The 23,472-nt window shown below is 60.8% G+C and overlaps 2 protein-coding genes and 1 long non-coding RNA gene across 3 annotated transcripts; 1 reads left to right on the top strand and 2 right to left on the bottom strand.

Annotated features, from left to right (window-relative positions):
* Window positions 1–538: 538 nt before the first annotated feature.
* LOC142022881 (uncharacterized) lies at window positions 539–8,620 on the bottom strand. The gene is made up of 9 exons (XM_075013203.1): window positions 8,554–8,620; window positions 6,498–6,614; window positions 5,370–5,561; window positions 4,102–4,282; window positions 3,170–3,281; window positions 2,307–2,398; window positions 1,684–1,778; window positions 1,155–1,235; window positions 539–884 (listed from the first exon to the last, which is right to left on the bottom strand). The coding sequence occupies exons 1-9, from the start codon at window positions 8,612–8,614 to the stop codon at window positions 598–600; spliced, it is 1,218 nt and encodes a 405-aa protein (XP_074869304.1). The 5' UTR covers window positions 8,615–8,620; the 3' UTR covers window positions 539–597.
* Window positions 3,402–5,763, top strand: LOC142022901 (uncharacterized). The gene is made up of 3 exons (XR_012648070.1): window positions 3,402–3,454; window positions 4,591–4,724; window positions 5,406–5,763. It is a non-coding gene; the product is annotated as an uncharacterized LOC142022901 (long non-coding RNA).
* A 4,766-nt stretch (window positions 8,621–13,386) lies between the features above and the next one.
* Window positions 13,387–21,777, bottom strand: LOC142022884 (zona pellucida sperm-binding protein 3-like). Its single transcript, XM_075013209.1, has 10 exons — window positions 21,723–21,777; window positions 20,599–20,795; window positions 19,990–20,102; window positions 19,049–19,140; window positions 18,521–18,701; window positions 17,989–18,097; window positions 16,016–16,107; window positions 14,707–14,816; window positions 14,258–14,371; window positions 13,387–13,592 (listed from the first exon to the last, which is right to left on the bottom strand). Exons 1-10 carry the CDS (start codon window positions 21,775–21,777, stop codon window positions 13,387–13,389), a joined length of 1,269 nt encoding a protein of 422 aa, XP_074869310.1.
* Window positions 21,778–23,472: the final 1,695 nt, after the last annotated feature.

Here is a 23,472-nt window from a genome sequence, read left to right as displayed (position 1 = left end):
GTGCCCTGGTTCAGTACTTGCAGGAAACCGAGGCAGCATAGGCCTGTTCTAAGTCAGAGGGCACTTGCATTCAGGATGTGGGTACTCAGCTGTTACTGCTGAGCCCAAATGGCACCAGAAGCCCATGTCACTGGCTGATTCTGCCCTAAGGGGGCAACCAGAGTGTGTGGCAGCTGGGCTCCCTCCCTAGTCCCCCAGACATCAGCCACTGCTGGGAGGGCTCAGGCCAGGGATCTAGTACCGAGTTTGGAATCACACTAGGGCCTTGGTGTGCCGAGGAGGAAGACTGTGCAGCTAGCAAGGAGAAGGGGCAGTTCCCGTTATTCCCCCCACCCCAGTGCCTCAAGGCTGGCACTGCCCCACAGGTTTTCCTTAAGCAGACCAGGTAGCTGCATCCTCTCCTCCTCCCCCCCCCCACCCCCCAGAGCTCTCAGCAGAGAAAGCTGGGGGCAGCTGAGGCTCATTCCAACCAGGAGATGAGTCACATGGTGTGGCTGAGCCAGTCCCACCCGAGCCCTCTGCTGGGGTCTCCCTGGGAAGGAGGAGCCCAATGCCAGACATTAGAGAAAGAGCATTTATTGTAGCTTGCAGGGCTGCTTATTCCTTCACCACCTCTGTGTTCAAGTTGCAGTCTGGGCTGGATTCCTTCTCATCCTTCTGAGGCTCTTCAGCTGTTACCAGGGCACTCACCACAGTCTGCAGCTCAGTGTGGTAGGGGTACTCCTTCCTCTTCCTCAGCTGCCGGGGCCCCTTGCTGCGCTGATGTAACCGGAATAAGGCCAGTGCCAGAGTCAAAAGGCCTCCCACGAAGAGGGCTCCCACCAGACAGCTGCCCGCAAAGGCAACACTCACCAGCAGAAGGTTCTTCAGGGAGCGGCAGCGTTCTGGGACAGAGACAGCAGGTGTTGAGCCCAGAGAAGCAGGTCCCCTGTGGCCAGGAGCCCTCCATTAGGGGTTCTGTTCTGAGCCCCCTGCAGAGAACACCCAGCACTGCTGGTACGAGCAGCCAGTGCCAACTGAGAGCTACTGAACCAAGTGTAGCCACCTTGTTCAGCTGCTGGCAGGAGACACTGCCATTTGCAGGTGTGGGGCTGGAGATGCTGGACTCACTTGGGAGAGGAGGTGGGAATTACCAATACAAGATCAGCACCTACCTTCGTACCACGGAGCCTCTGCCTTGCGAACAGTCAAGGGGCCAGCCACCTGGCTGTGGAGCGTCCCTTCACCTGCAAACGCTGGAGGAAGATAAGCCTCTGTGTCTGTGCTCAGGCACAAAGCCACTGATAACTCAGGCAGCCGAGCACAGCTGTGGAGACACAGGATGGCGGCCGCCACAAGGAGAGAGAGGCCACAGGTCCAGCCTGCAGCTCATCACTGCAGGCCACGCCAGTGTATGAGTGTGGCTTGGTTAGCAGCAGGGCAGCTAGCAGCGTTGTTCTTATCGCCCACCCACCTCCCAGGCATCACAGCAAGATCACTCAAGGCCCTGTAGCCCCCTGCCCCCATAGACGGGGGAGGACGCAGCTGGAGGTCAGATAGGGCCTGTGGGTGCACCCACTGGCCCTGGGATGGAGTAGTTACTCGCTACCAGGTCCTGCCTGCACTCTGCTGCAACCAGCTGGGTCAGCAGCCTGCCCCAGCTGTACAGGATCACAAGTGGCAACAAGCACAGGGGCCCGGTACCTCTCAGTTCTTCTGGGGGAGCGGAGTCAGCAGGGCAGTGGCTGTCACAGCAGCTACACCTCACGTTCTGGGAGGGGTCCTCAAGGTTCTGCCAGCTGGTGAGAGAGGAAGGAGTTGCTGGGCAGCAGCCCCACCCACAGCATGGCTGGAGCAGGGCTGTAGGCCAACCCCAGGTGCCCCATAGAGCCCCACAAGCTGGCACCGTGTACTGATCAGCCCCACACCATTGTGGCTTTGGCTCCTCTCTAGAGGCTGCCAGCTGGGAACAGCTGTGGTGGCTGTTGTCATGCAGCCATTGGAACCGTCTTGACAGCGGCTGCTCCCCCCAACCCCCATAGGGCACTGCCAGCCCAGCTCCGCTGGATTCAAACCTGCTTTTGGGGGTTCCTCCCTGGGGCCAGGCCCTTGGGGTGAGGAGCAGCTCATGGGCTCCAGTTTAGTCAACCCCCCCCCCCCCCAGCGTAACCCCAAGCGCCTCAGTCAGACCGAGTTCCTGCATCCAGCTCTCGGTCACACTCAGCATCTGGGAAAGGACTTTGTGTCGGCTATAGCAGCCCTCTGCCAGTGGGGCGATGGGCGTGCCCAGCTAGCCTGGGTACTGCCCTGAGGGGGGCTGAGCAGACCTGGCCGAGGTGCTGTTGTAGTAGCAGGACTTCTTCCCAAGGCTGGCAAGGTGCTGCGGGCCCCAGGCAGACAGCAAGCAGTGGATGTAGATCTGAAAGAGGGCACCTGTCAGTGCAGCCCCTCGAGAGTGGATGACAGTGGGGCTCGGCTCAGGTCATAGGCAGAGCAGCCAGGGACTGCGCCGCCCCTGCCCATTTAGTGCCCTGAGCTGGGCCAGTGGCCCATGGGATGTGGGTCAGCTCTCCTCCATGCAGCAGGCCTACATGTGCCCCCCCCACCCCGGCAAGCATGGAGCTGCTGGTGTGCCAAGGGGACATTGAGGCAGTGCAGAGGGGGACCCAGCAAAGCACGAGCCTGTTGGGTGACTTGCTGCACATGCATTGAGATGGCTGCAGGGGCTGAGCTCAGCTGGGCCACTGCACATCCTAGGACAGCTGCTGGCTGCCACTCACCAGACCCCACAGCCCCCTGCCCAGCCAGACAAGGTGCCTTCGAGGGGCTCTCCTCACCTTGACTCAGGCTGTACCCACCGCCAGCCCAGCTCAGCCCTGCCAGGCAAGGACCACCTCGGCCCAGCCAGGAGTGGGGGCAGTTGGCCGCCCAGCAGGCAAGAGCTTAGGGGCCCCATAGGAGGCCAGTTAAGGGGGTTTCTTTCACCTGCTCCTCTGGTTCAGCCCAGTGGGGGAGCGGGGCCAGGCACCAGCAGCTCTGCTCAACCACTGCAGGGAGCCCGTTGAAGGCCCCCACACCAGCTTCTAATGGGCAGCTTGTGGGGTGGTCTTCTCCCACCACACCACCCAGGAGCCCCCAGCCCCACTCCAGCTGCACCAAGGGCACAGCCAGTCATCCCCCCCAGCCTCACATGTTCCTCCGCTTCATCAGCCAGCACGAAAGCCCGGATGGCGAAGTGCAGGATGGACTCCACCGGCCGATGCCAGACAGCCACGTCCCCAGACTCCCTGCCACGCAGGCACCTGGGGGGAGACAAGATTCCAGGGGAGGGCTTGGAGGAAGCACCCTGCTCTGCCGTGACACATAGCAGCTGACAGACCAGCAGGGCTGCCATGTTACAGACCAGGCCACCATCCTTCCCAGCAGCACATCCCAGGCACCGTGATACCAAGGCGATGGGCACATCCCAGGAGAGGTGCGCGTGGGAGTTAGAGTCCCCCAGCTAGAGCCAGGGCTCCCGACCCCTAGGGCAGCATCTCAATGCATGGTATGCAGCAGAGCTGGAGACAAGCACTGGAGGGGCTGCGCTGATGTCCCAGAAGGGGCACACGAAGGTTTTATGTTTGGGAAACACTGCTCCAGAGTTACAAATACAGGACCAAGCAGAGTGTGAACCAGGACTTGTGCACTCAGGGCCCAGACTGGTGGTGAACCTGCAGCTCACAGGGAGTCCCAGGTTGAGCACAGGGCCTGCAGGATGTTCGCTCTCCTCGGCGCATGCGGGTTGCTGGAACCTGCTGGTGGGAGGCAGCGGCACTGGCTGCATGCAGGGATGGGTGCAGAGGGAGTGCCCCGGTCAGTGCATGGGCACATCCCAGGTACACGAGCCCAGTCCACAGGCCTGCCTTATCTGGGAGACTGGCTTGGGTATGACCATCTTGCAGCCCACGGAGAGAGGGCCACCCCACAGGCCACTCACTAGCCTGAATTGCCCACTGCTGCCCTAGTGCTGCCAGCTATGGCGTTGCCTGTCTGTGTGGAGAGCAAGACCCCCAGCCAGGGCTGGAGAACAAGCCCGAGCAGCTTCCATCTCCCACCTCCATGCCCTTCACCCCAACTGACCCGTGGTTGTTCACGATCACATAGATGCTCCGGGACTGGCTCAGGCGCTTTGCATGAGTCCCGTAGCACTCATCCACATAGATCCTTGCAGGAGGGCCCCCACTGGACTCCACTCTGGCTTCCATGTGGATGGGAGCACCAGGGGTGTAGGGTTGGGGTTTGGCCACTGCCCTGAAGTCCTCTGCAGGAGGAGAGAGGGTGACAGGCGACACCACCTTGTGCTACCCCAAACACCTGGCCCAGGTCCCTCCATCCCAGGGCTGAGTAAGCCCCCCTCCCCAGCAGCCATGCAGGTGATGGGTGGGGAAGGGCTGCACCAGCTCCTTGCAGCCAGCCAGAGCATCTTGCTAGCACCACTCCTGCCCTGGAGTGCAGGGGAGACTAGAGGGGTTGGATCAGCACCAGTCCTTCCCAGAGGGGCTGCCTGGCACAGAGGTCAGCACCCTTCCCTTTTCAGGCTGCTGCTGACTAGGAGTTGTTGCTTTCCAGGAGATCAGGCTGGAGCCTGCAGGGTCAGAAGTCAGCGCTCACCAGGGAGCTGGACTGGGAGCCATTGACTTGCTCTGAGGGATGCTGGTCACCACAGCCAGCCAGCTGCTCCCCACCAAGTCCATGGGACAGAGGTGAGCAGGGGACCAGCTGCCCACTCAGGCAGTGGGGCAGAAAATCCCCACATAGCTGATCAGTGAGCACCAGATGCTACGCTAAGCCTGGAGTTCTGCTGTTGTGGTTACACACCACTGTTGGCTCCAATGCCCTGGGAGCTGTGCCTTCATGCCAGCCTGGCTAACAGGTGCCTCCCAGCCACTTGGCTCCACCCCACCCCTGCTCCCCAAGCACCCATGTGTGGGACCAGCCAAGGTTCAGAGCTCTAGAGCTGGTCCACCCTGCAACCCAAGTAGCTGGCTGTGTGGCAGCTCCCCACTCAACTGGGGTGGAGCAACACCTCCCTGGGGAGGTGCCCCAGCTTTCCCACCCACGGAGTCCTGCATGCAAGGTGGTTGGGGAGAGGAGGGTAAATCAGCAGTCTCCCAAATGAGCGCCCCCAGGCTGCCAGTAGATGGTCACAGCCAGGAGCACATTACCCAGATCTCCATGGACAGATGAAGCCCACAGCCAGGCCCACTCCTAGGCTGCTGGGGGTTGTTTACCAGGGTTGGCTTTGTGGAGGGGCCAGGGGGTTTGGAGAGAGTCGGGGCACAGAGCACCGAGGCGGCGGAAGGCTCTTGCCTGGCACAACCTCACTAAGAGCTGTAGGAAGGTCTCACCGTTCAGGATCCTTAGGGTGAAGTTTATCTCTGCAGATGCAGCGGAGAGGCCAGCTTGCAGAGACTGGCTGCGGGCAGGCGTCCGAGCTAAGAGGGGGTCAGATGCCACGGTACCGGAGGTGGCCGAGGCAGCAGGAGCCACTGTGCTGTTCGAAGCAACTGCCCAGAAGGGGGACACGAAGTCTTTGGCAGCTGAGAGAGAAGAATTGCAAACTAGACTTGTTCCAGGGACTGCTGTTCATGGGCACTGCTGGACAGGGCTGGGACTGCTGGCCTGATCCGTCAGCACTGTGCAAACAGATGGCCCACAGGGGAATCTGTTCCTAACCCCTCGGCCTATTACAGAGCTGGGTTCATTTATCTCAACAGGGAGGCGTTCTTGCTGCCCAGGGGCCAACTTCTCCCCTGCAGAGTTCTTGCTGCCGCAGTGCAAATGCCAGAGTTAAAGTCATCAGCATTACAGCCACTTCCTTCCAACTGCACAGGTGTCCATTCAGCCCCAGAATGGAAGAACAGGCATGTAGGAGCCTCCTCTACATCCCAGCCCAGTTCGGAGACCTTGCCACGGTCTCCGCATGGCTCAAGTGGTCAGGCACCTCCCAGCCCTCCCTCTGCAGCATGCACCAGCCTAGGACGTGTGGCGGCCATCAGTGGGACCCTCCACCGCCACCACGTGACCTGCTGAAGGCTGGCTGTGAGCCTCTCGAGAGAGGGAGCAGAGAGGTGCAGCCCTATGACAGGGCCCATTAGCCCCCATGAGAGTTCAAGGCATGGGCAGGTGACGGCCCCTCCATCCCCAAAGGGAAGGCACCTTCCTTCAGGCCGTTCTCCTGGAGCAGTTGGCTGGTGATTAAGAGGCCTGTCAAACTCCCAGCACTGAGCCCCCTCCCCATCAACATCCTTCAGGATGAAGTCACCCAGCCCTTGCCCTATGAGCACAGTCATTTCTGCACCAAGGGTCCCTGGCGAGGTTGCCACCTTCAGGCCTGTGGCTCATGTTGCTGAATGGGAGGGGAGCCCTGCCTCAGCCAGCGAGGGACAGCACTGACGGGCTGAGCACCGAGACAAGCAGTGCCTGGCTAGGCTGTGCCGTGGCTCTTGGCTGGCCTGAAGCCGAGGAGATCTCACCATTCAGGACCTTGTGGAAGAAGCTCATCTTTGCAGTGGGGGCACCTTGTGGAGCGTGAGCGGTGGTGGCTACATGGGAGGAGCCGTTCCATGGGGTGGGAGCCAGCTCCGGGGCAGCTAGAGAAGGAACATGGGATTATTGGTCTGGCTGGGTTCACTCCCAGTTGCAGGTAGAGCCTCCCTTCCTTGCTCACAGCGCACGAGCCAGGCTCCATGGCCGGAGACACCCCCCACCCCAGAGTGCTTCAGCCACCACAGGCTAGAGGGAGGTGGCGAAGGGAGCCTGTACTGGTACCCAGTTCCTAGGACACTGGGGGTTTGTGCCTGTAAATCCAGAGTCATCAGGGTGTGAGCATGAGTGGAGAAATGAGGTCCAGATACTCAGCCAGACCAAGGCAGTGGGACCCTGCAAGGAGCCTCCAAGGGAGAGCTCAGACAGGCCGAGCCCTTCCTGCAGGGCAGGGAGCAGCCAGGCAGTTATGCAGGTGCCCAGGAAGCAGAGGCAGGTATCTCCCTGTGCATCACCTACATCCCAAGCTGGAGCTGCTCTAGCGCCTAGGAAGCAGGTGCCCACGGCCCCAGCTAGTAGCTTTGTTCTTAGTCCCCACTCTGCTCCCTGGGGGCTCCCGCTGGCAGAGCTCAGTGTTACCAGGGCTGGATTTTAAACAGACACTTCCCAGCATTTAGTTCTTGTAAAGCCCCAGTTCCTGGAGTCATGCGAGTGGGGCATGTCAGCCCACACGGCTGGAGCAGATCTGAGTGACTGAGCACATCCCAACGGCTCGGAAGTCAGGAGAGAACCCAGGGCTTTCTTTTTAGCGACAACTCTTGATTTGAGTACCGGGGTGGAAATACCAAGACTGAGCCCTGCTCCCCACCACACTGCAGAGGTGCAAGGAGGGGATGCTCACACTCTGCCTGCTGGGGCTGCTTGGTCTGCAGGGCCAAGCAGCATCTTTCTCCAGCGTGGCTAGAGACTCTGCAGCCAGCCCCTTCACAGGGGTTGTGCGCACCCAACAGCGTGGCACATACCCAGCCTAGGTCCCGTGGCAGAGGCTGTTCCTTGCTCCCTCAAGGGTAGCTGAAGCCAGAGCTTTCCGCTCCCAGCCCCTCCCTCCTCATGAGCGCCCAGAGAAGCCCCCACTCCTGCACGCAGCCCCGAGAAGCCAGGATTACAGGGAGCCTTGGGAGAGGCTGCAAGTCAAGCCTGTGAGACATTAGGCCACAGCTCAGGTGTGTTCTGGGCTGGACCCAGGTGTGTCTGTGGGGGGGGGGGGGAGACAGGAATTGCCTAGGCTGTGCAGGGGGGAGAGAGGGTCATAAGAGCTGCATTTCACAGCTCTTCGGGCAGGGGAGACACAGAGCAACCAGGCTAGACTTTTCTGGCCCAGGTGAGCTCTGTCCATAGCCTGTGCCTCTCCCTGCCAGGCACCAGACCAAGCACAACACCACCACTATTCTCACTAGCAGTCCAAGGGCAACACAACCCTTTCTCCAAGTCAGGGCACAGGCACCCGAAGAAGAGGTGCCATCAGCTCAGCCTCTAAGAGAGGCCAACTCTCCCCACACCCACAGGCCAGGCTGCAGCTGGGGTCCTGTCACAGCTCATCAGCAGGGCCAGCAAAACCCCACACCTGGGAAGCCAGGGCCTTGCTGTTCCAATGCCCCACACCAACAGGCACTCGCCTAGGCTAGAGCCAAGCCTAGGCCTTCAGACACCACCTCACCCAGCAGGCAGGCCCAAGCCTCCAGAGATCACAAGCAGCTCAATAGCAGAGTCACTAAGGGATGACCTCACAGGGCAGAGGTCCACCAGTTTCTCTCCCAGCACAGGGGCCTACTCTAGAGACCAGGGACAGGCCAGGGCACAGACCCACCCAGCCCCACCACACCCAGCAGAATCCCAACCCCAGCCCAGCCAACACAACCCTCCAGCCCCACCACAGCCTGCAGAATCCCAGCCCCAGCCCAGCCAGCACAACACACACCCCCACATTACACCCAGCAGAATCCCCAGCCCCATTACACCCCCACCACCAGCAGACCCCCCAATTACCTGGCTCCCCAAAAACCACTGCACACAGCACAACAACCAGAAGGACCCTCCAGGGAGCCATCCTAGGACAGAGAAGGTTCAAGGCTGCAGGCACCAAGCCCCTGTAAATAGGCCTTGCAGCAGGTGCTCTGTGAATGAACAAAAAGCCCCACCTGAGTCAGCTTCAGCCCCAGCACTCTGCCTCCTCATTGGCTTGCTCACCTGGGGGGTGGGACCAGCACCAAAGCAAAAGTCTGTGGCAATGCCCTGGCCACACCTGGATTGGCCTTCACCTAGCGCTGGCTCTGGGCCAGCCCGCCTGTCATGGTGTCACAGCCTGTGTGGACTGAGGCACGTCTGTCATAGCAGTGCTGAGGGGAGAGCCCCTGTGCATTCAGCCCATGAACACTTAACCTCACCTCTGGAAGCCATGCCAAGGGCTGACCCTGCCTCCATGACCCTGAACATCTCACTGGCTCTGGCCCTCCAGTCTCCCCATGCCAGCAGGGACGTATGCTTCATAGGACAGCCGGCGGTGCAGGGTTTGCTCTGGCTCTGGGCCGTGCGCGCCACAGGACAGCCGGCAGCACAGGGTTTGCTCTGGCTCTGGCTGTCTGGTCTCCCCATCCCAGCAGGGCCGTGTGCGCTACAGGACAGCCGGCAGCGCAGGGTTTGCTCTGGCTCTGGGCCGTGCGTGCCACAGGACGGCCGGCAGTGCAGGGTTTGCTCTGGCTCTGGGCCGTGTGTGCCACAGGACAGGCAGCAGTGCAGGGTTTGCTCTGGCTCTGGGCCGTGTGTGCCACAGGACAGCCGGCAGTGCAGGGTTTGCTCTGGCTCTGGGCCGTGTGTGCCACAGGACAGCCGGCAGTGCAGGGTTTGCTCTGGCTCTGGGCCGTGTGTGCCACAGGACGGCCGGCAGTGCAGGGTTTGCTCTGGCTCTGGGCCGTGTGTGCCACAGGACGGCCGGCAGAGCAGGGTTTGCTCTGGCTCTGGGCCGTGTGTGCCACAGGACAGCCGGCAGCGCAGGGTTTGCTCTGGCTCTGGGCCGTGCGTGCCACAGGACGGCCGGCAGTGCAGGGTTTGCTCTGGCTCTGGGCCGTGTGTGCCACAGGACAGCCGGCAGCGCAGGGTTTGCTCTGGCTCTGGGCCGTGTGTGCCACAGGACAGCCGGCAGTGCAGGGTTTGCTCTGGCTCTGGGCCGTGTGTGCCACAGGACAGCCGGCAGTGCAGGGTTTGCTCTGGCTCTGGGCCGTGTGTGCCACAGGACGGCCGGCAGTGCAGGGTTTGCTCTGGCTCTGGGCCGTGTGTGCCACAGGACAGGCAGCAGTGCAGGGTTTGCTCTGGCTCTGGGCTGTGTGTGCCACAGGACAGCCGGCAGTGCAGGGTTTGCTCTGACTCTGGCTGTCTGGTCTTCCCATCTCAGCAGGGCCGTGTGCGCCATAGGAGAGCCGGTGGTGCAGGGTTTGCTCTGGCTCTGGGCCGTGTGCGCCAAAGGACAGCCAGCAGTGCAGGGTTTGCTCTGGCTCTGGGCCGTGTGCGCCACAGGACAGCCGGCGGTGCAGGGTTTGCTCTGGCTCTGGCTGTCTGGTCTCCCCATCCCAGCAGGGCCGTGTGCGCCATAGGACAGCCGGCGGCGCAGGGTTTGCTCTGGCTCTGGGCCATGTGCGTCAGGACAGCCAGGAGTGCAGGGTTTGCTCTGGCTCTGGGCCGTGTGCGCGACAGGACAGCCGGCGGCTCAGGGTTTGCTCTGGCTCTGGGCCGTGTGCGCCACAGGACAGCCAGTGGTGCATAGTTTGCTCTGGCTCTGGCTGTCTGGTCTCCCCAGCGCTGCAGGGCCATTTGTGCCATAGGACAGCTGGCAGCACAGGGTTTGCTCTGGCTCTGGCTGTCTGGTCTCCCCATCCCAGCAGGGCCGTGTGTGCCACAGGACAGCCGGCGGCTCAGGGTTTGCTCTGGCTCTGGGCCGTGTGCGCCACAGGACAGCCGGCAGCACAGGGTTTGCTCTGGCTCTGGCTGTCTGGTCTCCCCATCCCAGCAGGGCCGTTTGCACCATAGGACAGCCGGCGGCACAGGGTTTGCTCTGGCTCTGGGCCATGTGCGCCACAGGACAGCCGGCAGCACAGGGTTTGCTCTGGCTCTGGCTGTCTGGTCTCCCCAGCCCTGCAGGGCATTTGTGCCATAGGACAGCCGGCGGCGCAGGGTTTGCTCTGGCTCTGGGCCGTGTGCACCACAGGACAGCCGGCGGCGCAGGGTTTGCTCTGGCTCTGAGCCGTGTGCGCGACAGGACAGCCGGCGGCTCAGGGTTTGCTCTGGCTCTGGGCCGTGTGCGCCACAGGACAGCCAGCAGTGCAGGGTTTGCTCTGGCTCTGGGCCGTGTGCGCCATAGGACAGCCGGCAGCACAGGGTTTGCTCTGGCTCTGGGCCGTGTGCTCCATAGGACAGCCGGCAGCACAGGGTTTGCTCTGGCTCTGGCTGTCTGGTCTCCCCATCCCAGCAGGGCCGTGTGCTCCATAGGACAGCCAGCAGCACAGGGTTTGCTCTGGCTCTGGCTGTCTGGTCTCCCCATCCCAGCAGGGCCGTTTGTGCCATAGGACAGCCGGCGGTGCAGGGTTTGCTCTGGCTCTGGGCTGTGTGCGCCATAGGACAGCTGGCGGCACAGGGTTTGCTCTGGCTCTGGCTATCTGGTCTCCCCATCCCAGCAGGGCTGTGTGCTCCGGAGGACAGCCAGCAGCACAGGGTTTGCTCTGGCTCTGGCTGTCTGGTCTCCCCATCCCTGCAGGGCCATTTGTGCCATAGGACAGCCGGCGGTGCAGGGTTTGCTCTGGCTCTGGGCTGTGTGCGCCATAGGACAGCTGGCGGCACAGGGTTTGCTCTAGCTCTGACTATCTGGTCTCCCCATCCCAGCAGGGCTGTGTGCTCCGGAGGACAGCTGGCGGCGCAGGGTTTTCTCTGGCTGTGGGCCGTGTGTGCCATAGGACAGCCAGCAGTGCAGGGTTTGCTCTGGCTTGTGTGCACCATAGGACAGCTGGTGGCGCAGGTCTGTTTTGTGCAGAGAGGCTGTGCCTAAGGCTGCTGCCTGCTGAACTCTGGGCCACAGGGTGCTAGGAGCTGTGTATGCAAGCCAGCCACTGCCCTGGTAGTGGGGTTGCCTCATACATGGAAACCAGTGGGAGGCTAGGTGCAGGCTTTGAGAGCTGCTGGCGTCTCCACTGGTGAGAGCCAGTGTCTGGGCCACATCTGAAGTGAGGGATGGGGGGCAGTCAGTAAGGGCTGGGGCAGTCCCCCGGAGAGCTCCGGCCCAAGAGACTGGTTTGCAGTCCAGGTTTACACAGTTTCAGAAGCAGGGTTCTCCCCTTGCTTGTCCAGCCTGGGCCGCTCACAGAGCTGGGCCGGCCCCTGCCTCGCCTCTGCTGGCTTTGCACTGTCCTCATCTTGTCTGCCCACCTCACCTCACCGCCTGCCTGTGTGGCGTCAGCACAGCCAGCTTCTGCCTCTCCTACCCGAGAGCCCACACTGCAGCAAAGTGATGGTGGCTGCTGCCGGGGGCTCTGAGCTGCCTCCTCTCTCTCTCACAGCACCCTCCACGCAGGCTGCGTTCCCCAGAAGCTGAGTGCTTGGGCGGGCGCCCACCCAGCTGATCAGCAGTGCACCTGCAGCCAGCAGCCCGGGTTCCCACTGGTGACATGCAGCCGTGGGCACTCTGCACATAACAATTTGTTCCCCCCATGGAGGGAGCGCTGCCCACAGGCCACGGCGCATCAGCTGCCACCCCAGGAGGGGCAAGGCAGGGAGCAGAACACAGTGGGGGTGCTGCCTGGGAGCACCTGTGGCCGTTCCTGCAGAGAGCAGTGAGGTGGGAGGGGAGCCAGGAGCTGCCGGCCACACACAGCAAACACCTGCTGTGGCTTTAGCCCGACTCAGCGTCTTCACTTATGTTCCTGTGATCCAGATCTTCCCCATCCCCCCACAATAACCATGGGCGGGGGGGGGCTTCTGCACTGCCCCCAGGTCCTGTTCTCCGCAAGGCAGCGCGAGGCCCTGGGAGATGGAGGCGGTGTCCCTCCGTCCCGCCTGCTTCGCCTTGCGCCTCCAGTGCCCCTGCTGCTCCCCTGCATGCCCCTGCCCCTGCCCCCGGTAGCAGGTGCTGATGCTGCCTGCAGGAGGTTGCTGGGTTGTGCCCATCCCCCATGCGGCAGAGCAGCTCTGAGTTTCTCATCTGTGGGAAGCACATCACCCCCCATTGCCTTCCATCCCTAGAGACGCTACTGCAGCTCCAGGCGGCTTCCCTCGCACAGGGGAACAGGGCCCTGGCAGGAGTTACGCCACCGCTTCCCGGCCCCCTGCTGCCCTCCGGAAAGTCATGGAGCAGGTCCTGAAGGAATCGCCTTGGGAGCACTTGGCGGAGGGGAAGGCGATTGCAACAGCCAACATGGATTCACCCAGGGCAAGTTGTGCTGGACCAGCCTGGCTGCCCCCTGGACCATGCAGGGGTTACTGGTGCTGCAGAAGGTCTTGCTTGACCTCCAGCAGAGGGAGGGGCCAGGGCCTGACCTCCCAAGAGGGCACTCGCCCAGAGTCCTGTATGGCAGCCAACCCCCACCCCAGGGCAGTTACTGCCCCCAGCAGGGCCTGGGAGCCCGGCTAAGCAGCCCTCCCCTGAGGATCCCAGCTTGCCCTGGCTCAGCCTAGGGAGGGAGCCTTGGCAGAGAAAGGTTATTTATGAGACTGCCTGTACTGGAGCATCCAGTGCCCCTGAGCTGACAGTTGCTACCCTGGCAGAGGCCTGAACACCCAGCCCTGCTGTAAGTCAGGCACAGGCTCACACCACTTGCACTGGGTCAAGGTTTTATTGCTTTATTCCACATGTGCATTAATTCTGGCACACTCGTGCTCTGCAGCAACCAGCCCCTCTGCCCAGGGGTCCCCAGCGCCCTGGGGTCTACAGCAGAGATGCTTGTGACAGCTGTTGTAGAGGCAGAAACCCAGCAACACCACAGCAATTACAGCCACTTCCAGCAGCACAGCCCCCACAGGAGGTGGCACCATGCCTGATTTCCCTCCTGTAAGCAGAAGAGAGGCAGCTGGCACTAGGGAGGCTGATCCCCAGGCAGCCTGTCCATGCCCTGTGGCTTTGGGAGCCCCTGCTCCAGACCCACCCAGAGAGTGTTATGGGGTGGATGGTTATGCCCACCCTGCTTCCCCAGGGGGCATTTCAGGTGGTTACTTCCTTTGCTAGGCCCTCCACCTTTGGCATGTTTGGGTGGAATGAGCTGGGCTCTCAGCCCCCTGGAGCAGTAGCTTTTAGCCCAGACTGGCCAGCACCTGCCCTGAATGCTCAGGGTCCCCCTCCCCCTTTGAGGGCAGAGAGGTGAGCATGTAGTAGGTTTGGCCAGTGGACTGATGCTAGCTCTGCTCATCAGTAAGCCAGCGCCCCACAACAGCACCCTGGGTTAAGGGAGAGCCCCTCGCAGGTGGAAAGGCTGGAGGGAGGTGGCTGTAGCTCCTCCCAGCTAAATAGAATCTGCAGGTCTCAGCAGAGCACTAGGCTGTACAGGCTCTTCCCTGCTCTCCTGTGGGGGGTGGGGAGCTGGGCTGTACTGGGGATCGTAGGGGTTGTGGGTCTGCGTACCATTTCCATCCCTGCCCCGTACAGGAAACAGCTGCCCAGTACAGGAAACAGCTGCCCAGTTGCCAGGCAGCACCACCTGACAAGAGGTGCAGGTACCTGAGAGACTCTGGATGGGAAGAGAACCGTTTGAGTCCCACTTGTAGTTTCCCATCTTCACAGCTGGTTTCTGCATCTTCAAGGGTCCCACCACAACAGCATGGACAAGCCCACCTTCCCCTGCAGAGATGGAGCCTTCTGGTCTGTACAACTGAACAGAGACTGGCCTCCCCAGGCTCAGTCTGTGCCCCCAAGACCACTTGGATTGGCTGGAGTTGTTAGTGTGGCTGGCTCAGGAGGCCCTGAGCTCTTCCTTCACTCAGGTGAAGGGGAAGAGTCCTGTTCCCCACTGCCCAGGGGCTAGAACAGACCGTGATGCAGTGAAAGCCACCTTGGCCATTTACAGCACAAAAGGAGCTTCCCTGCCCCCACCAGACAAAGCCTTCTGGACTCTGCCCTCTGACAAAGTCAGCTTGGCCAAGGCACCTACAAACCCCACAGTGCCTCACCCCACACAGTACCTTCCAGGTCTCTCTTGTGGCGAGAGCTGGTTTCTTGGCAGACAGAGTCACAGCAGCTACAGCTGGAGCTCCGAGAGGGATCATCTAGGAGCTCCCACCTGTCAGATGGAGTAGTGCACAGGTGACTCTTCCCTTGCTCAACAACCAAAACTCTAGAAGGTCCCAGTGCTCAGTCACCAGGAAGCTCCTAACTCACCTGGGCACTGAGTGCTAGAGCCCAGCTGAGTATTAACTTGCAGCAGGTGGCCATGCCAGCTGCTTGGCATTAGGATCAAACTGCCAGTCCTGGCTCCACCTGTGGGGTCCTGTCTTGGAGCAGGCCTATGTCTAGAGCCCTCTAGGCTCCCCACTTGGGGCAGAGGAGCAGGCCTGGAGCTAGTGCTGACTGCCCATGTGGGTGTGGCTGTAAGACACTGGTATTGCATTGCGTGGGCTTTAGGCCATGCCGGCATGATCAGGGAGAGTCCCACTACATACTCAGCAGCGAGAGCGCGAGTCTGAAGTCAGTGCTGCTTCCACCCATGCCAGCTCTGCTTAGCTGTGCCAAGAGCAGACCCAGCCAACTGGGTATGGCACTGCAGCTAAACTAGTGCTTGTCTAGAGTAACTGGGACTAAGACCGCCCCCCGCCCCAATCACATGGCTGTGGCCCTAAGGCACCTGTGCTTGCTTAGCCACACGTTGGGTTTGCAGCAGGACCTCGCTGTTGAGGGTTCAAACAAACATGTCATTGGTCGCTGCGCCTCTCCCCCATGGAGTCCAGCACTGCAGCCCCAAGGGCTATTGGTCCTGGGCGTGCTAGGAACCCCAGTGCAACTTATGAACAGTCCAGGAGAGCAGGCACACCACCATGTGAACTGCCTTGAGCAAGGCAGACCTTGACTCCCTCTCCTGGGGGTCTGGCCAAGCCCAGGAATACAAGCTGCTCTTGCAGGCTTAAGAGGGCCCATGTCTCCACCATCATGAGCAAGGGTGCTAGGGCAGGACTTGAGGGCTGCACCAGTGACTGGAGTCAAAGCAGAACACTGGAGCTGGGCCATTTGCCTTAGTTAGCACAGGTGGCTCTGGGGACAGCTGCTTCCGCCCAGCTGGAAGGCAGAACCAGTTACTCCTCCACCCCAGCAAATGGGAGAAAGGTGTCAAGAGGCATGTGGCACCACAAGCTTGATTTCCTTTGGCCACCAGAGCCAAGTCCATTGCCCAGAGACCTACATTCTACAGGCTGTTCCCTGGCATGGCCTGTCCCCAGGAGATGAGCCAGACTTGCAATCCCTGGGGCCCCCCAAATCAGCTCTTACCTCTTTGTGTCCCTGTCAAAAGAACAGGCTTTTCTTGTGTGACCCCCAAGCAGTTTGGGGTCCCATACGAGCACCTGGCAGTGGAGATAGACCTGGGAAGAGAAGAAAGCAGCTTGACATCCCCCTGCATTGGAAGTGTCCTTCCTTGGTGGTACAGGTCAGTGGAGGAGAGCCCTGCTCACCGCCACTGCCCTGCACGTGCAGTCCACACATGGGCATCAGAGCCCCAGTCTGGCTGATGCAGACCAGTTCCACTGGGCAATACCCTGTTCTTGCTGCTGCACCAAGAGCCAGACCCATGAGGAGTCTGATGGCACTTAAAATGCTGCTAATGGGCAGCACCTGTAGGTGCTACATTCAGAGTGAAGCACCTGTCTGTTTAGGGCCTGAACCTCAGAATCTGGCCCTCCTAGGCTTCACAGTAGCCACACTGGGCTGGCCCTGCCCCCTCCCACTCGCAGTAAAGGCCTAAGCTTGCTTAGCAAGCAAGTCTGCCTCAGGGACTTAGGCACCTAGGCTTCTGCTTCTGAGCAGGCCCACTGCAGCCCAGTGCCAGGGAGATGACCCAGAGTGACAGACAGAGGATGCTCACTTGGGTGGGGTCTGAGCAAGCTGACCAGACTGGACCCTGCCCACAGCAGCTGGGGAAGGAGCAGCTCCCTCCAGCACTCACCTGGCCTAGGGGCCACCCCTACCTCAAGTTTAAGTCTCCTCCACCTAGAGCTGAAGGGAGCAGGAATTTGAAGTGGCTTGTCACTGGGTGAGCACCCTCAGAGCTGGAATGGAACCGCTCCACACAAGGCCACTGCACATGGAGTCACTGGGCCAGACAGCAGGCGCAAGCCTGAGCCCTAGATGGTGGCTAGAGCACTGAGGTGGGCACACCTGGGAATGGTCCCCTGCTGCTCCCCTGGAGACTCTGGTGTAGCCAGTGGAACAGCCTCACCAGGAGCATGCAGGAGCCCTACACCAGGATGTCCCATGACCAAGGGGAACACCTGGCCCTGGGGCTAGGGGAAACCTCTGCTGTTGTGAAGTGGCATCTGCTCCAGCACCAGAGGTCAGATGAGAACCTGACAATCAGCTGGATCCTCCCCACAGCCTGGGCTTCAGTGCCCATCTGAGACTGGATTTGTGCACACTCCTCACCTGGGCATCTCCCTCCCAATGGAGGGTTTCAGCAGGGCACTGCCATGGGCACAGCTTGGGAGGGCTGTTCTCAGGGGTGGCCTCATCCTTGCTGAGTGTCAGGCAGGGGGCTACTCAGGCTTTGAATTCCAGCAACCTTCTGGAGTTCAAACACTCAGCGTCACCAGATCAAGCCTTCCTTGGCACTAGGTGGCCAGGCCAGCCTGCTACTGAGACTAGGGCACTTCAGTGCCCAGAGGCTGAAAGCTGCTTATTTTGCAGAAGCTTGTTTCCCCACAAAAAAAGTTGACACCCTGCCCTGGAAGGCTGGAAGTGTCAGGCTGGGTGCTGTCTGAATGGGGTCCTGCTGGTGGGTCTCAACCCTGGGCCCCCAAACAGGCCTGATCAGCAGAGCTGCAGCCCACTGACTTGCTCAAGGCCAGACATGTAGTGTCCAGTGTACAAATGAAGCAGAGAACTGCATGCACAGCCCACGCTGGCAGGCAGATTGAACTACTGGCTCAAGGGAAGCCTGCAGGTGAGTTCAACAGCTACACACCACACAAGTGGTCATTAGATGGCAGGGCCTGAGGCACCATGGAGGTTCCTTGAACACCAGATAGCTCCAGTTAATGTAGCTATGTATCCATTTCTCCAAGGCAGAGTCTAGCTAAGAGCCATGAAGGCTTTATGGTGAAGACCCTGTCAGTCAGTCCCTGAAGACAAGCTAGGACTAGTTACAAGCCAAAGGCATCTACAAGTTGCATTTAAAGGACCCAGGCACTTGCTCTAAAGCTGCTTAGCCCTAGAAAGCAGCAATACCTTTAACCCACCATATTACTCACATCTGAGTCTACGCCTATGAATTCAAAGGCCTGGAGGGAGAGTTGGATAGCTTCGGGGCTTTGTCGGGGCAGGAACTGGGAGTTTGCCACTTTACCATCCACAAGACACCTGCAACAGGAAGACAGTTGAATTTGCTTGTCTGCCAATGGTGCATGAAACAGAACAGTTTGGCCTCAGGGTCGCCATGCAGCAAGTCTTGAGGTCAGCAGTTTTGGCCTAAGCCTGAAGACTCGTTAAAGCAACATGAGCATCTAAGTTGCCCTAGCAAAGGCTTTTGGACATCAGTTAAGTCCTAGTGCCAGCATGACCAGTTCTTCAGTGGTAACTAGAGGCTGAGCCAATTGCCTGCTAGCCGTCTTCATTTGCTGCTTTATCTTTTAGTCTGTGGCTTACTGACACCAGCTGGAGTCAGATGGCAGTGCCTGGCCTGCCAGGTGCTGCAAGAACCCAGCGTGTTCAGCAACAGCTCATGGAGCTGCCCTAACTGTTCCACACCTGCTCCACACTGGTCCGTCTCCTGGTGATAGTTACCCATGGTTTGCAATGATGCTGTAGTTCATGGGAGACTTGCCAAGTTCTGGGGTTGGCGTGGCAGTGCACTCATCCACAAAGATCTGCAGAGGCTGATGGAAGGAGCTTTCGACAGCAAACTCCAAGTGGATCTGAGACCCCAGGAAGACGACCCTGGAGTCTGATGGGGCACTGAAGTTCACTGCAAGGAAAAGTTTGACTAATGCTTTGCACAGAACTTTTAATATGCCCCTCAGACTTCCTGGCACAGGGAGCCTTCTGCAAGTGCATGCAGGTTTGTGGGAGGGCAGAGTTCGAGGACATGCCTCTGAACCCATTTTGAGACCAGGAGGCACAAGTCTTTACTTCAGTTGTTTCCTAGGAGGAGAGAGCCCCACTGCCAAGAACAGTTAAAGCACGATGAACATGGAGATGGAGGAACTGGGTTACTGCAGCTTGTTTAGGGTGTTGCCTGGAGCTGCAGAAAGCTTCATCAGGGTGGGCTGCAAGCAAGATTGCAGAAAGTGCCTCCTTCCACTGGGCTCTTACCATTCATCAGGGTCACCCTGAACACCAGTGCTCCTGAGGCAGACAGCTGGCCAGTCACTGAAGACAGGTACATAGGAGCCACATATCCTGTCCTAGGGGAGACAGGGAAGAGCCGTGGAGGTTCTACCTACTTCTGTTGAGGGTACGGAGCCAGAGGCCAACTGCTTGGCCTCTACCACCTGCACTGCACTGGAAAGCTCAGGTCACCTGCTCCCCAGAGCTGGTGTGAGGGCTACACCACCCCCGGGTCAGCATGGGGCTTGCAGATCCCTCACCCAGACAGGATCAGATCACCCTGCTGGGAGAGCATCGTGGGCTGTGTACAGACAGCACAGTCAGCCCCACATAGCTGGGACTTGGTGCTTGCATCCCCTCCGATAGCCCCAGGGCTGCCCCCTCCCACGGAGGGAGGTCTGCTGTCTCAGCTACCTTCTCCAGCTTCCGTTCTCCTGGTGGAGAATATTCCCGACCTCTAGACCCTGCTGTTTTGGCTCTAGCCTGGGGGAGCTCTGCAGCTTTAGCCCCTCCCCCAAAACACCTTGGGGTGCCCCAGCAGCAGGTAGCACCAGGCCCTCCAGCCCCTTTGGGGTTCCTGGAGACTCCCAAGCCCAAGGCTCCACCAACACAGAGCCTCTGCTCTATCAGCAGGAGGAGGGCTGCCCACCCCAATCTCCCCAGCAGCCCCCTTCCCATCCCAGCCCCGCTCTCTGGAGCCCACCGGTATGCTAGGTTCTGAGCCAGCTGATGGCCAGCAGCAGTCAGGATATGCACCTGCTTTTCTCCCGCTCCGAGCCTCCCCACCAGCAGCTAGCCCGGCCTACAGGTCACCCCCACCTTCTGGAGGGGGGCTGTCCCTCTCCCCACCCCACTGTCCATGGGGTCCTCAGGGGCAGCCCATGAGACGGGGAACTTTAGCCTCAGGCCCTAGGCTGGCAGCTCACCCATAGTCTGTGCAATTTATCCTCTCTGCAAAGGGGCTGCTGTAGCGTCTGCCTCTGCCCACGGGAGGCCTGTATACCAGGTCTGCGAAGTATTCGACCATGTTCCCGGAGGTCTGGGGAGAAAGGCCCCAGGGTGGGGTGTCAGTGCTAGCCACCCCTGCAGCTGCCTCCCATGGCTCTCAGCCTAGCAAGTCTGGCAGGATGGGGTCATTGCCGAGATACTGAGCCAGAATCTGGTCCTGGAGACAGGCCTTCCCCAAGCAAGGGGAGCTGCAGCACCTTCCCCGCTAAGGGGCCAGGCCATTCCTGGGCATTAGACAAGAATATAGACAGAAGCCTGCTGGGCAAGAGCTACGGGGGAAGGGCCTTCGTCGTTTGGCCCATCTCCTCTCCAGGGAGCAGCCAGTGGACATGGAGCCGGCGGCGAGGGCCCAGCATCCTCCAGAGCTGGAGCAGCAGGCGGCAAGGGCAAGGGACAACTCCTTGGAATCTCCCCCAGCCCCACAGGCACAGCTGGGGACTCCCATCCCTCCTGCAGCAGGTTCACTCCCACAGCCAGAGAAAGCTGAGCAATGCGGCTTGCAGGAGCACCAAACAAGGCTCACTCACCAGCCGTGAGAAGCCACAGTCCCTCAGGCAGAGCTGGAAGTGCAGGAAGCCCTGGAGGTTGTCCAAGATGGAGTAGCGGCAGCTGCCCAGGTGCACAAACTGGGGGTCCAGCAGGCGGCCATTTCCCAAGGGGTCTAATCTCACAGCCAGGTGGATGCTGGTTTTGTTGCACTCATAGAAGACGGAGTTCATGGGTGCTGGAGGACAGCAAGCAGGCTGGATACAGCCCCAAGAAGCCACACACAGCCTCTGGCAAGAGCACCTGAGAAGCACTACTTGAGATCTGCTGCAGGCTGCGCCAGCCATTCAGACCCTCAGCTGCTACCAGGCCCCTTGGCCCTCATGCTACAGGGCCTGGCTCCTGGGCATGCAACTGTCAGGAATTTCAGCCACGAGTTCTTGGGGGCCTGGCTCCTCTCACAGGAGCTGTGTGGCACCAGCAGCTCACTGAGGCAGGCATGCTAGTTACTCACCCCCACCCCACCCCGGGATTTGTTTTAGCCCCTATCCAGCTCCTCCAAGGGAAGGAGGCCACTGGTGGCTGTCTCAAGCCTTCCAGTCTGGGTGGGCTGACAGCTGGGTGCCAGAGCACCCATGGGGAGCCAGCAAGCGCTCAGCACCCACCAGCCTCTTGCTGAGCAGCTGTTGGGCCAGGAGGGGTTGGTGGGCAGGGGACACCCCAGGGTAAGACAGGCACCAGGCCTGTGCTGAAAGGTTACTGCTGTGCAGCCCAGCAGAGACAAGCCAGTGAAGTGCACCAGATGCTGCGGCTAGTGGGGAAGCAGTACTAGCAGCTCAGCCGTGGCACAGAGGGGCTGGCATGCAGCATCTCAGGCCCAGCTTGGGAGCAGCTTTTGGGTGTTGCTCCCTTTACAACCACAGCTGAGCAGGGAGAGCTGCACTGGTCCTCAGGAGGAGGCTCTGGCAAGAGCAGAGCCAGGGGAGGTTCTTACAGAGCCAGCCCTGCAGTCAGGTTTTTGCAGGAGACTCTCAGATGCACCAGGAAGGAGCCAATACCAGTGAAAGGGGATTACAACAAAACCCGAACTTGACTTTAAGCCCAGGTGCTACCAAGAGCTGGGCCATAGCACAGAGACCCCAGCCAGGCTCAGCAGCACACATACCTCGCTGAGCAGCAGCAACAGCCTGCCAGACAAGCAGCAGCAACCAGAGCCCCATGATAGCAGGAAAACAGTATAGGGCCAGCCCCTGGGCAGAAGCTATATATACCCATCCAGTGATACGCTACGGCTGTGCTCACAGCCAGCTCCCTAACACCACAAACAGCCCCAGCTGGGAGCCGCTGAACATGGCATTCTGCACAGGTGCTGGGCTTTCCTCATCTGCCTCCCCATCAGGGGAGCCAGCCCTCAGCTCCCTCCCCTCCCAACAGGACTGTCTCCCAGCTGCAGGCCTGATCGACTAGTCCTACCCCGGAGAGCACGCAGCGTGTCCCTGCAGGCCTGATCGACTAGTCCTACCCCGGAGAGCAAGCAGCGTGTCCCTGCAGGCCTGATCGACTAGTCCTACCCCGGAGAGCAAGCAGCGTGTCCCTGCAGGAGTGGGCGGGCTGGTTGTACCCCAGAGAGCACGCAGCGTGTCCCTGCAGGCGTGGGCGGGCTGGTTGTACCCCAGAGAGCACGCAGCGTGTCCCTGCAGGCGTGGGCGGGCTGGTTGTACCCCAGAGAGCACGCAGCGTGTCCCCTGCAGGCGTGGGTGGGCTGGTTGTACCCCAGAGAGCACGCAGCGTGTCCCTGCAGGCGTGGGCGGGCTGGTTGTACCCCAGAGAGCACGCAGCGTGTCCCCTGCAGGCGTGGGTGGGCTGGTTGTACCCCGGAGAGCACGCAGCGTGTCCCTGCAGGCGTGGGCGGGCTGGTTGTACCCCAGAGAGCACGCAGCGTGTCCCCTGCAGGCGTGGGTGGGCTGGTTGTACCCCAGAGAGCACGCAGCGTGTCCCTGCAGGCGTGGGCGGGCTGGTTGTACCCCCGAGAGCACGCAGCGTGTCCCTGCAGGAGTGGGCGGGCTGGTTGTACCCCGGAGAGCACGCAGCGTGTCCCTGCAGGAGTGGGCGGGCTGGTTGTACCCCAGAGAGCACGCAGCGTGTCCCCTGCAGGCGTGGGTGGGCTGGTTGTACCCCAGAGAGCACGCAGCGTGTCCCTGCAGGCGTGGGCGGGCTGGTTGTACCCCCGAGAGCACGCAGCGTGTCCCTGCAGGCGTGGGCGGGCTGGTTGTACCCCAGAGAGCACGCAAAGTGTCCCCTGCAGGCGTGGGTGGGCTGGGCGTACACTGGAGAGCACACAGCGTGTCCCTGCAGGCGTGGGCGGGCTGGTTGTACCCCGGAGAGCACGCAGCGTGTCCCCTGCAGGCGTGGGTGGGCTGGTTGTACCCCAGAGAGCACGCAGCGTGTCCCTGCAGGCGTGGGGGGGCTGGTTGTACCCCAGAGAGCACACAGCATGTCCCCTGCAGGCGTGGGGGGGCTGGTTGTACCCCGGAGAGCACGCAGCGTGTCCCTGCAGGCGTGGGGGGGTTGGTTGTACCCCAGAGAGCACGCAAAGTGTCCCCTGCAGGTGTGGGGGGGCTGGGCGTACCCTGGAGAGCACACAGCGTGTCCCCTGCAGGCGTGGGGGGGCTGGTTGTACCCCGGAGAGCACGCAGCGTGTCCCCTGCAGGCATGGGCGGGCTGGTCGTACCCCCGAGAGCGCGCAGCGTGTCCCCTGCAGGCATGGGTGGGCTGGTCGTACCCCCGAGAGCACGCAGCATGTCCCCTGCAGGCGTGGGCGGGCTGGTTGTACCCCGGAGAGCAAGCAGCGTGTCCCTGCAGGCGTGGGCGGGCTGGTTGTACCCCCGAGAGCACACAGCATGTCCCTGCAGGCG

Source organism: Carettochelys insculpta, chromosome 18, assembly GCF_033958435.1.
Source record: "Carettochelys insculpta isolate YL-2023 chromosome 18, ASM3395843v1, whole genome shotgun sequence".
Classification (NCBI taxonomy): Eukaryota; Metazoa; Chordata; order Testudines; family Carettochelyidae; genus Carettochelys; species Carettochelys insculpta.
This window is presented reverse-complemented; position numbering and strand designations above follow the sequence as displayed.

Excerpts from the sequence above, each read along its gene's own strand:
- LOC142022881 (XM_075013203.1), bottom strand. The coding sequence starts at position 8,614 with ATGGCTCCCTGGAGGGTCCTTCTGGTTGTTGTGCTGTGTGCAGTGGTT. Across the intron at positions 2,399-3,169 it reads CTGATGAAGCGGAGGAACAT|ATCTACATCCACTGCTTGCT; the intron begins GTGAGGCTGGGG and ends GCCCTCTTTCAG. Across the intron at positions 1,236-1,683 it reads TCCCCCAGAAGAACTGAGAG|CGTTTGCAGGTGAAGGGACG; the intron begins GTACCGGGCCCC and ends ATCTTCCTCCAG.
- LOC142022884 (XM_075013209.1), bottom strand. The coding sequence starts at position 21,777 with ATGGGGCTCTGGTTGCTGCTGCTTGTCTGGCAGGCTGTTGCTGCTGCT. Across the intron at positions 18,702-19,048 it reads CAGGGTGACCCTGATGAATG|TGAACTTCAGTGCCCCATCA; the intron begins GTAAGAGCCCAG and ends TTTTCCTTGCAG. Across the intron at positions 16,108-17,988 it reads TCATAGGCGTAGACTCAGAT|GTCTATCTCCACTGCCAGGT; the intron begins GTGAGTAATATG and ends TTCTCTTCCCAG.